The sequence below is a fragment of the Procambarus clarkii genome, chromosome 15 (assembly GCF_040958095.1).
Source record: "Procambarus clarkii isolate CNS0578487 chromosome 15, FALCON_Pclarkii_2.0, whole genome shotgun sequence".
Taxonomy (NCBI): Eukaryota; Metazoa; Arthropoda; class Malacostraca; order Decapoda; family Cambaridae; genus Procambarus; species Procambarus clarkii.
Window position 1 is genome coordinate 38,396,753 of NC_091164.1, and position 12,195 is coordinate 38,408,947.

General features: G+C 31.6%; 2 protein-coding genes across 2 annotated transcripts; both read left to right on the top strand.

The window, feature by feature from the left end:
* The first annotated feature begins 2,516 nt into the window (after positions 1 to 2,516).
* Positions 2,517 to 3,802, top strand: LOC138364935 (uncharacterized). Its single transcript, XM_069325020.1, has 3 exons — positions 2,517 to 2,923; positions 3,029 to 3,146; positions 3,449 to 3,802. Exons 1-3 carry the CDS (start codon positions 2,834 to 2,836, stop codon positions 3,601 to 3,603), a joined length of 363 nt encoding a protein of 120 aa, XP_069181121.1. The 5' UTR covers positions 2,517 to 2,833; the 3' UTR covers positions 3,604 to 3,802.
* A 539-nt stretch (positions 3,803 to 4,341) lies between these two features.
* On the top strand, positions 4,342 to 11,552 carry LOC138364934 (uncharacterized). The gene is made up of 6 exons (XM_069325019.1): positions 4,342 to 4,699; positions 5,136 to 5,255; positions 5,579 to 5,790; positions 7,431 to 7,593; positions 8,251 to 8,357; positions 9,893 to 11,552. Exons 2-6 carry the CDS (start codon positions 5,240 to 5,242, stop codon positions 9,953 to 9,955), a joined length of 561 nt encoding a protein of 186 aa, XP_069181120.1. The 5' UTR covers positions 4,342 to 4,699; positions 5,136 to 5,239; the 3' UTR covers positions 9,956 to 11,552.
* The last annotated feature ends 643 nt before the right edge of the window (positions 11,553 to 12,195 follow it).

Sequence of the window (12,195 nt, forward strand, 5' to 3'; positions counted from 1 at the left end):
GGACATTCAGCAAATAGTTCTCTATTTTTTACATTCATCAATGTTTCGGTACGTGCAATAGTATGTATTGTTTCATTGCAGATAACAGCATTTAAATTTTGTTTGTTTCTTAGACTTAGACTCGTACTACCAAGTTGCTGTTGGCAATTGGATAATTTTTTTATGAAGTCATTTGTTATTTTTTCCCCTATAGTAATTTATGCTTTTGATCTCAATTAGTTTTATATCCTAGCTTTTTAATTTTTTCCCCTTATATATTGCCATCTTATCTGTCTGCTTTACATGGCTTAAGCAGAGTCATGTCTGCTTAAGCCTTTGTTATTTTACTAATTTACCTGTTTTAATTATTATTTGTTTTCAAAGTTTAGTTTACCCCATTTTATTTGCTTTTTGCAGTACAGTACTTTACTAATAATCTTGTAATAGTAATTGGTAATGTAGCACTTGGCCTTTCTCCTTCAGAATGTATGCACACATTATAGAAAAAAGAAGAGAATACCACACAAGATGGCAGCGTATGTCACGGGCCAAAAAGCGACGCCTAAAAGAACAGGCGTCCCAGCGTGGCAAAAATGAAAATAGTGATGAGGTTGAGATTCAGTTGTTGAATCAGGATCCTTTGGCCAATGTTACAACAAACAGCATAGACGATGACCATGCTGCTTTGTCATCTAATTCAGAACCTAATATTGGTGGTGGAGCCAATGAAGATGCATCATCTCTGGAAAGTCAGAGAGAGAGAGATTGGACTTGGGACATGATTGATGAGCATGACCCAATATCATCAGAGTCAGAGAGCAGTGGTGATGAGGATGATAAATCATTATCAGATGTATTGTTAGTATGGGTTAATAAATATGGCATAACACACAATGCCATTGATAATTTATTAAAAAAATTGAGAAAACAGGGACATGCTGACTTGCCAAAAACAGCTCGTTCGTTACTGAATACAGTTAAACATATACCTACTGAGACTAAATCAGGCATGATGTATATCTACTTGGGGTTAGAGGAGGAAATGTTGAAAACTTTAAGGCTGTATCCTAAATCAACAATAAGAGATTTGGCAGAAATATCTTTAATTTGCAACATTGATGGTTTGCCAATATTTAGAAGTAAAAATGAAAATTTATGGCCTGTTCTTTGTGCTATCAATAATGTCAAACCTATAAGAGTTTTCCCAGTAGTCCTCACATACGGAAGCTCTAAACCTAGTGATTTAGATTTTTTAAATGAATTCATTCAGGATTTGAAAAAAATTATGCACTATGGATTTAAAAATGATGACAAAACATTGCCAGTAAAACTAAAAGGAGTCATATGTGATGCCCCAGCAAAAGCAATGGTGAAGGCAATCAAACTCCACTCTGGCTACTTTGGGTGTGATAGATGTACCCAAGAGGGTGTTTGGAATGGAAGAATGACTTATCAACAAGTGAAAAATTTACAACTCAGAACAGATGAAGATTTTCGTAATCAATCTAATTCTCAACATCACCATGGTAGATCACCATTCTGTGACTTAAATATAAATATGGTGAGTACTTTTCCCATAGACTATATGCATCAGATATGTCTTGGGGTTATGAAAAGGTTACTTCTTGCCTGGATACGAAATAAAAACGTAAAATTATGTGCTCGCCAAGTTGATGAAATTAGTCAGCGTCTAATTCAACTAACAAAATTTGTGCCTATGCACTTTGCACGTAAACCTCGAAGTCTTTCAGAGGTTGATAGATGGAAAGCGACTGAATACAGGCAACTCCTTCTCTACACCGGTAAGATTGTACTGAAGGGAATCTTACCCAAAGAATTGTATGACCATTTCCTGACTCTGAGTGTAGCCATTTCTATTCTTGTATCACCTAAATTGATTCAGTTAAATTACAGCCAATATGCACATGATCTTTTGCTGTACTTTGTGTTAAAGGCTCGTGAGCTGTATGGTAAGGATTTTTTAGTGTACAATGTACACTGCCTAACACACATATCCTCTGATGCCAAAGAGTTTGGTAGTTTGGACAGATGTTCAGCATTTCCATTTGAAAATTACCTGCAGCAGGTTAAGAATATGGTTCGATCAAGTAAAAACCCTCTTGTTCAAATTGCAAAGAGGCTGAAAGAGATGCAGCATGCTCAAAGGATTTATACACCAAATACAGAACATAAAATATATACCAAGGCACCAAACAATGCCTATTTGCTGAATAATGAAACTTGCTGCCAAGTTTTGGACACTGTCAGTGACACCGATGAAAATGGAGACAGCATGTTCCTTTGCAGGGTATATTCGAGAAGTATACCTCTCTTTGAGAAACCTTGTAACTCCAAATTAATTGGAGCATTTAAGGTTCTTACTAGGAATTCATCCATGAAGGTGATTCCAGCAAGAAAACTAAACCGCACAGGTATGATGATCGAGACAGAAAGCGCATATACTTTTCTGTCAATACTACATGACTTATGACAAGTACGTATTTAAATACTGTATCCATGCTTTAATAATAGTTTGAACTAATATTGTAAGTTAATGAGATTCACAATTTTGTTTTTTATTAAAGCTATTATCTTTTGACCAATATTTACCTGTTTAAAAATCCCATTACCCTGTATTTCATGAAAATTATTAATATTTTGAGAGCACATTAAGAGATAAAACTGTATTAAGCCTTTTAGTCCATACATGGCAGCTACTGTTTATACCAACCGAAAATCATTTACAAATGTGGCTAATCTATGATTGACATAATCAAGTAAATCTATTACCAACTTTATGCTAATTTCTTTTTTGGGGGAGAACAACCCTTAATAAGATTTTTCAATTTTGTAGATGACATCTGAAAAGCGGTATGCAGTGGTAGGCTTCAATGATCGTAGTGTGGGTATCATCTCCACAACCTGGATTGAAAAATCTGATGATGTAAGCATTACTTTGAAACTAAAAAATTGCATATATTGAGTTGCTTTAAAAATATTCCAAATTAGTGCTAAAATTAGCATGTAACAGTTTATTTCGACTTTTCAGGACAAAATATTGTGCTGGTGGCCACGGAGCAGGCATACAGTTAGTGCCCAAAAGCACGAAAAGCCAGACACGACAAATTGGCGAGTGCATGTCGTATCAACAATCCTATCAACAACTGGTAGGTATTAAATTTATAATTATTAAGATTTAAGATACAAGACACCTATTCATTCATTCACCATAACTTTAACACTGCAGACAAAAACAGCATTATAATTATATTTTAATCACAAGATGGGTTTCCTCATAGCTACTTAAGACTTTTGTGCCCCAGTTATAAGTTCCAAATCATGTACGTCGTTTTATTAAACATCTCTTTAGGAAGCTGATTTAAGTTATTTCTTAGTGTTCACTACTCTACTAGGTAACGATAAATATATATCTCGCTGATATATTACTAATTATATTCAATTATTACAGATGATTTTGACGTTGCAAAACGAAGATGCTTAGCTGCGGAAGACACTTCAAATGTCGAAACTGAAGACGATATGGGCTATCCTCGACAACGAAAAAGGAAACCATGCTTCAAATATGAAGAAGAGAATTCCGAGAATAACAAACGTAAGCATTGATAACCTACTACAGTAATTTAAAAAAAATTTGCAACTTGAAAAATGCCATTCAATACATTAAGCAATTTAAATAATTTCAGGCAATCATCACTCGTCTCAATCCAAGAAGAAGTGTTCGCCATCTTCATATGAGAATACACCTTCAAAAGAAATAAGTCCTCCGCAAATACCATATTATTCTGGTATATTAAGTGAATGTAAGGATTAGTAGTAAATAACTTTAAAAGATCTAAATTGATATTTAACCATGCTTCCTTTGTTTGGTTATTTATGCTTTTGGTTTAAAAAAAACTAAAAACTGCTCTAAACTTAGTTCTTGCTGTTTTTTTTTTTTTTTTTTTTTTAATTCCTTCTGGAAGTACTAGAAGCTTTGAGTAATTTTTATGCTTATCTGGAATTTCTGTGTAGAAATATGTGTTTATTTCTAATTGTTTAATATTAAGTATATTATTCTTTTATGTGCATATGGGGTCTAGTGAACTTTTCCCACTTTGTCTAGCAGGTGCTTTTCACTTGTCACAGTTCAGGGAAATTTTGGTTTTCCTTTGATCTAGTCACTAGAAACAAGCAGGTTTGTTATTACTTTTCTTTTTGTTTGTCCCTTACGTGTTAATTTGTCCTTTATCTTACCTTTACCTTACGTGTTAATTTGTCCCTTACCTTAAGTTAATTTTTAAAATATGTATCTCATATTGACCCCCACCTCTCTCATGTTAGTTCAAACTATATTAAAGTCTTAAAAATATATTTTGGTTAACAAGTGTTTGAAATAAGCATAACTCCTTTTCAGCTAATAGAACAGTCCTACAAAAGCCGTCTCCAGTGAAGACTACACTTCACAATACACCTTCAACGCCATCAGTATTTCCTCATGAAGGTAATAAGTTAATTTTTAAAATGTGTATTTCATGTTGACCCCCACCTCTCTCATGTTAGTTCAAACTATATTAAAGTCTTAAAAATATTATTTGGTTAAAAAGTGTTTGAAATAAACATAACTCCTTTTCAGCTAATAGAACAGTCCTACAAAAGCAGTCTCCAGTGAAGACTACACTTCACAATACACCGTTGACGCCATCAGTATTTCTTCATGAAGGTAATAAGTAATTATTTAAAATATATATCATGTTGACCCACTCTCTCATGTTGACCCTCATTCTCTCTCTCATGTTGACCTCCCTTTTCTCATGTTGAAATTTGTTTTGTTAATTTTGTTCTGTCACCTCTTCTTATTCTGTGTGTATGTGTCTGTCTCTGTATGTCTCTCTATCTTTCTTTTCTTTCTTTTTCTTTATTTATTTCTTTCTTTTCTTTTTTCTTCTCTTCTCATGTTGGCCCTCCTCTCTCTCATGATAACCCCCCCCCCCTCTCTGATGTTGGCTCACCCTCTTTCTGATGTTGGGTAGTTTAAATGTGATGTAGACATATAGTATAACTTATAATATTAGTATGCAGTAGTAAAAGCTCATGAAATTTGTTGATTATACAGTACAGTAGTTAGATTTTAATAGCTAAATCTTGCAATCTTAAAGACAATGAGCTGGTCACGCCAAGTACTTCAGTCGTTAGGACTCCAAGGTCAAGGAATTTATTCGACCCAAAGTCACCAGACAAGAACGATGGGAGTTTGAAAGAAATGATGCAGAATATGAGTAAGTTTTGAAAGTTTAATTAATTTATTATGTAGCCTATAACCTATATGTACCCTATGGGTGATAGGCATAAGTTTCATGTTCAAGTAGACTGCAAACTGAGCAGGTTAGATTGCTGAATTTGCTTCCAATTATATAAGCAGTTTCATAATTACTAAGAAATTATCCCATTATCTATCACATCAGTCATAGCCTACTTTTTGGGTGCTTTCTCAGTGTCAGTTATTTTAAAATATACTTTATAATGCTTTTATTTTAAATGTACATTCAAGATATGTAATATAATAGCATGTACACTTTCTATATACTGTATAAATTTCCAGGTAACATGTTGCAGGCCATATACACTGAAGTGAATGAACTGAAAAGTGATGTGAATGAACTGAAAAGTGATGTGAAGATATTGAAAGCAACTTTGACTACAAAAGAAACAGACAAGATCATAGAAGATCTAATACCAAATCCTATTGCTGCAGAAGGTGATCTTAATGTTCTCAATAGGAAGTTAGCGGAATCGAGTTTCAGAACAAAATTTGTAAGTGGTATTTTAACAGTAATGTTTCCTTCAATTTTTCATCTTAAATATTACAGATATTTGCTAATTTTCTAATTAAAATTTTTTGATAGTTCATGCAGAAAAGATAAAATTGCTAAATAATAAGAATAATGATATAATCTTGTTTATATAGGATAGGATAAAATATAACACTTACGTATTTGTAAATTATGTAATATTAACACAGAGTCTTTCAAACTCTCCTGAGTGCTTTCTCAAGGTCTTGAGTGTATGGTTAGGATGAGGCTTACATTTCAACGACTATATTTCTCTTGCTAATTTTGTTAGTCGTTGAGATGTATCTCTTCATAACACACACACTTATCTGCTTGATGGGGGTCTGGGAGTTCTTCTACTCCCCAAGCCCGGCCCGAGGCTAGGCTTGACTTGAGAACTTTGGTCTAGTGCTTGGTGATTGTGGGGATTATCATAGAGGATTACATGCTGTTATGGAAATAGTCAACTAGAGGGTTATTTTGTAGACCCAGGTCAATATTGAAATCACCTCCTAGAATGATGTGATTTTTGTTGAGATGTTATTTATGATAAGATGCCTTATCATAAGTTATGATATATATATATATATATATATATATATATATATATATATATATATATATATATATATATATATATATATATATATGTATATATGTATATATATATATATATATATATATATATATATATATATATATATATATATATATGTATATATATATATATATATATTTTGATATTTTGGTGTATACTGGCAGCAGGTTTTCTTTCAAACATGTTTCATTGAATATGACCGCATATTCTGTATTTATTATTTTCTGGTTTAGGGCTTCTATCCCTCTAACTATTTTCTTAGCATCAGGGCTTAATTGAAATAGGAGTTCTCCAAAACTCATTTTCGTACTTTTAAGGTGAAGAAAAGAAGTGATTTACTATAGAGTGTATTACACTTATATATATAATTTGCACGACGTTTCGAACCTCCATGGTTCATTCTCAAGTGAACAGATCTTACAATACTAGTTTCACCTCACATTTATCCCTTATGTATCCCCCCATGTTTTCACCTTCATTGTATTATCACCTGACCCAGTGCGGGTATAAAATCAACTAGTATTGTAAGATCTGTTCACTTGAGAATGAACCATGGAGGTTTGAAACGTTGTGCAAATTATATAAATAAGTGTAATACACTCTATAGTAAATCACTTCTTTTCTTCACCTTAAAAGTACGAAAATGAGTTTTGGAGAACTCCTATTTCAATTAAGCCCTGATGCTAAGAAAATAGTTAGAGGGATAGAAGCCCTAAACCAGAAAATAATAAATACAGAATATGCGGTCATATTCAATGAAACATGTTTGAAAGAAAACCTGCTGCCAGTATACACCAAAATATAAATATATATATATATATATATATATATATATATATATATATATATATATATATATATATATATATATATATATATATATATATATACATACATACATACATACATACGTACATACATACATACACATACATACATACATACACATACATACATACACACATACATACATACATACATATATCAAAATTACTAGTGTACTACATTTTTGTTGTTGCTTTTAGGTGTTGCTTTTAACCAGTGTACGTGGGTCTGATTGTGCAACTACGGTTCGAAGAATAATGAAGAAGATAGGAACAAACGGCCTTTGGTCATTATACAGCCTAAAAGGACAAAAGAAGAAATTAGCATTTCTAGAAAAACAAGAACTATATAATGTTATTTTAAGTAAGTAACAAAAAAAATTAAATAATTTTTTTTTATTTAAAATTCACTAAAAAATTAAAATTTTCAGTTCAAATTAAGTGTACATTAAGTATAAATGATTATATTTCTATCACTTGCTCTTAAGATTGTTTCATTTAATAGAGGTTGGTCATAATTGTTCTCTGCTGCTAGTACTGTAGAACTGACTGACTTAGCTATGGGAAAATGTAAACTTAATTGGTTTATCCTTTACAGTATTTTGCAGTTTATTTCATGATCCTGTGGTTAATACTTGCATAAATAGTAGATTGCAAAATGCATTTTTATATCATTAGTATTAAATAATAATAATAATGTAAATAATTGACTTTTAAACAACGTACAATTCATTGGTCGGTGAGATTATATTAGTAATATTTTTTCATTCTTGCAAAGCCTCAATAAAGCCGTTAACATGTTAATATAAACTTGATCACCTTCCACTTTTTTTCTCATGTGCTACCTACATGTACGAAACCTTATTCCTAAATGCATATCTTGTTCTGAAACTTGTCTTTTATATGTTGTGTATCACCATCTCTGGAGAGTTTTATCTGATTGATGTATAAATTACTTTTAATTTTACAGAATATTATTGTTATACAGAATTTGTTATATAAATAACTGTTAATTTTACAGAATCATCTATCAACGCACATCCGCAAGTTAAGGTGGAAGACGTGACCTTTCAAATTTCTGAAGTACTTAAACATGCTCCAAACAGGCCTGGTGGATCTAGGTACAAGGTAAAATAATTTAAATTTTTTTTGTTTTCACTAATTATCTGTTTATATATATATATATATATATATATATATATATATATATATATATATATATATATATATATATATATATATATATATATATATATATATCGTACCTAGTAGCCAGAACACACTTCTCAGCCTACAATGCAAGGCCTGATTTGCCTAATAAGCCAAGTTTTCATGAAATAATTGTTTTTCGATTACCTAACCTACCTAACCTAACCTAACTTTTTCGGCTATCTAACGCAACCTAACCTATAAAGATAGGTTAGGTTAGGTAGGGTTGGTTAGGTTCGGTCATATATCTACGTTAATTTTACCTCCAATAAAAAAAATTGACCTCATATATAATGAAATGGGTAGCTTTATCTTTTCATAAGAAAAAAAATAGAGAAAATATATTAATTCATGAAAACTTGGCTTATTAGGCAAATCGGGCCTTGCATAGTAGGCTGAGAAGTCCATTCTGGCTACTAAGTACGACATATATATATATATATATATATATATATATATATATATATATATATATATATATATATATATATATATATATAGATATATAGATATATAGATAGATATATAGATAGATAGATAGTCAGTGTCAGACCACGGAGGAAAATTGAAACAAGAATTTTTCCGATGCAGGAACCACACACAGGCCCAAACATGGATAATCATAGCATAAAAATAGTAAATATTTACAATGAATTAGTGAGACAAATGTGTTCCAATGATCCTACTTAAATCGCCCTTTAATTGATCTATTAAAAATGGATCTAAGTTATATAAACCGCTGCTAATGTTCAATTTCCTTTCTTTGTGATCTGTATCAAAGCAGATCCAATTATGTTTCTGTTATAGGTACTTTTACAATTCATTATTGAAGAAGCCATCTCCCAATCTATGTTTGGGCCTGTGTGTGGTTGCTGCATCGGATGGGCCAATAGGCCCTCTGCAGTGTCCACGTATTGTACCTCGCCTCACTCCACCATTCTCTCCTGCCTATTTATGTCCAGTTCTCGACCTGTAAATCCACTCGTTCTGAAGATGTCCTAATGTCCGAAGATGTCCTAATGTCTTAACAGCAAGTGTTTCTGTCAAATTCCTTAAGGAATTATCTTAGTTCCCCATTATGACCTCTCCACAAATCAGGTTTTTCAACTGCTTCAAGCTCATTTTCTTCCAGATTATAATGCATTGCATACTTTAGTCCCAAAAAGACATGGTCACTTTTACCCAAGGGAGGGAGGTACTGAATGATAAATCTCTCCTCTTTCCTGGTAAATATAATATCCAGCATGGAGGGAACATCCCCTTCCCTCATATATATATATATATATACATATATATATATATACATATATATATATATATATATATATATATATATATATATATATATATATATATATATATATATATATATATATATATATATATATATATTTGTGTGTGTGTAATCTATATAAACAAATAAATATTAATTAATTTTGTTAATATCTTTTCAGGGAAAACTTGCAAGTACGATTCGTATACAAGAGGGGCAACAAGAGGCAGAGGATGTCTACTAAGAAAATTCACAATTAAGTGTTTATCCTCACTCTTGATATATGGTCTTCTCTGGTCTCTTTATTTTCTCTCCTCACAAATGTCCCTTTTTTTTAATTTCTTTTACGTTTCCTGTTTTTCTTGTCTCTTTTTATCTCTCCTTTCCTCCTCTCTTCTAACACCTCTCGTTTTCTGTCTCTTCTAGCTTCTCTCTTCCTTTACTTTTTACATTTGTGGAATTCACTTGCGTCGTTTTTATCTTGTATCTTTTTCTTATCTTGTCTTTCTCTTCCCCTTCTCTTCAATGTTCTCTCATTTCTCTCTCCCCTCTCTGTTGTTTCTATTCTGTCTTCTCTCCCCTTGCCTTAATTTTGTTCTGTCTCCTCTCTTCTTGCATGGTGCTAACATTTGAATAAATGATTTACAATTTGTATTTTTAGTCATAGAAAAACTATAGTGTTGTGTTATATAGTATATAGTGTATACTCAGGAAATTTTACTTGTTTTAGTTTTAAGTAACAATAACTGCTTGTGACGTCAGACTGATCTCAGCATACCATGAATCACAGCCTGCTTGACGATGAATTGTTTGAAGGTGCCTAATTGTCAAGTTCTCTTGAATAATATATATTTTTTCTCTCTTTTTTCTTTCTATCTTTCTTTTTCTTTCTTTCTCTTTTGTTTTCTTTCTCTTTTGTTTTCTTTCTCTCTTTCTTTCTTTCTTTTTCTCTTTCTTTCTCTTTCTTTTTCTCTTTCTTTTTCTATTTCTTTCTTTCTCTGAAAGAAAGAAAAATCTTTCACTTTCTACATGAATATTATACTTAACTGTGTTTACATTCACTTGTAGATTTATATTTTTAGTTAATTAGTCCTAAACTTTAAGATTTTACTTTATAATTTGAATAAATGATTTATAATTTGTATTTTTAGTCATAGAAAAACTATAGTGTTATGTTATATAGTATATAATGTATACTCAGGAAATTTTACTTGTTTTAGTTTTAAGTAACAATAACTGCTTGTGACGTCAGACTGATCTCGGCATGACATGAATCACAGCCTGCTTGATCATGAATTGTTTGAAGGTGCTTAATTGTCAAGTTCTCTTGAATAATATACATTTTGTCTCTCTTTCTTTTTTCTTTCTATCTTTCTTTTTCTTTCTCTTTTTCTTTTTCTTTCTTTCTCTTTCTTTCTCTTGTTTTCTTTCTCTTTCTTTTTCTCTTTCTTTCTCTGAAAGAAAGAAATCCTCTTTCTCTTTCTACATGAATATTATACTTGACTGTGTTTACATTCACTTGTAGATTTTTATTTTTAGTTAATTAGTCCTAAACTTTTGATTTATTGATTTTTATTTTTAGTCGTAGAAAAACTATAATGTTATATGTATACTCGGGAAATTTTACTTGTTTTAGTTTTAAGTAACAATAACTGCTTGTAACGTCAGACTGATCTCAGCATGACATGAATCACAGGCTGCTTGATCACGAAATCTATTGTGTTCACATATTGCATATATAAATTTTTATAGATTTTTAGATTTTTACTTTTATATTCTGTTATAGATATAGTCTATATTTCGAGCTATTACATATATTTTGTTGTATTACTCATTCTTAATTAAATATAATATTTTAATTCTCTTTTTGTACCCTATTTATTTGTAATTTACACATACATATATAGGATGTCCATTTCTTTCTCAGATATGTCTTCTTTCTTTCTCTCCCTTTCTATTTCAGATATGAATTAAAAAATTATTATACCCTAATTTACCCTAAACGTTTTAATGTAGGTAATTAAAAGATTATAAAAAAGTTTTTAGAAATGTTAATTATTTACGTTCTAAGGTTGTATATAAAAGTTCTCAAAAAACCTTTTCTAAACGTAATTATAAACGTGCTGAAAACAATGAAATGTCGTTTTTAGGATGTTTAAAAAACATGAAAATGTTTGCTGGAAAAAGGGAGCAGGGGAGTAGTCCAGTCTGGGCCCAATGTAGCGGGGGCTACAGAGCCCGGCTTTCCATCACAGTCCGACTCGGGGCCCTGGTCTCCCACCCCACATTTGAGAAGTTAAAAATAAGTGTCAGATATCAGCATGTAAATGAATAGGTAATTATTTCATCAACAAATAAGCCCCCATACCCACCATGGCGCCACAATTAGAGGATAAGACACCCGATAAGACGTGCCCCCCCCCCCCAGGGGTGCATCGTGGATATATGCCCTGCAATGACCACTTTAAGAACCAACAGTCCATC

What these genes read in the sequence shown, in the direction of transcription:
- LOC138364935 (XM_069325020.1), top strand. Translation starts at nt 2,834, where the DNA reads ATGACATCTGAAAAGCGGTATGCAGTGGTAGGCTTCAATGATCGTAGT. An exon ending in GGATTGAAAAATCTGATGAT is followed by an intron (nt 2,924 to 3,028) that starts GTAAGCATTACT and finishes TCGACTTTTCAG; the next exon opens with GACAAAATATTGTGCTGGTG. An exon ending in AACAATCCTATCAACAACTG is followed by an intron (nt 3,147 to 3,448) that starts GTAGGTATTAAA and finishes CAATTATTACAG; the next exon opens with ATGATTTTGACGTTGCAAAA.
- LOC138364934 (XM_069325019.1), top strand. An exon ending in CGAGTTTCAGAACAAAATTT is followed by an intron (nt 5,791 to 7,430) that starts GTAAGTGGTATT and finishes TGTTGCTTTTAG; the next exon opens with GTGTTGCTTTTAACCAGTGT. An exon ending in ACTATATAATGTTATTTTAA is followed by an intron (nt 7,594 to 8,250) that starts GTAAGTAACAAA and finishes TTAATTTTACAG; the next exon opens with AATCATCTATCAACGCACAT.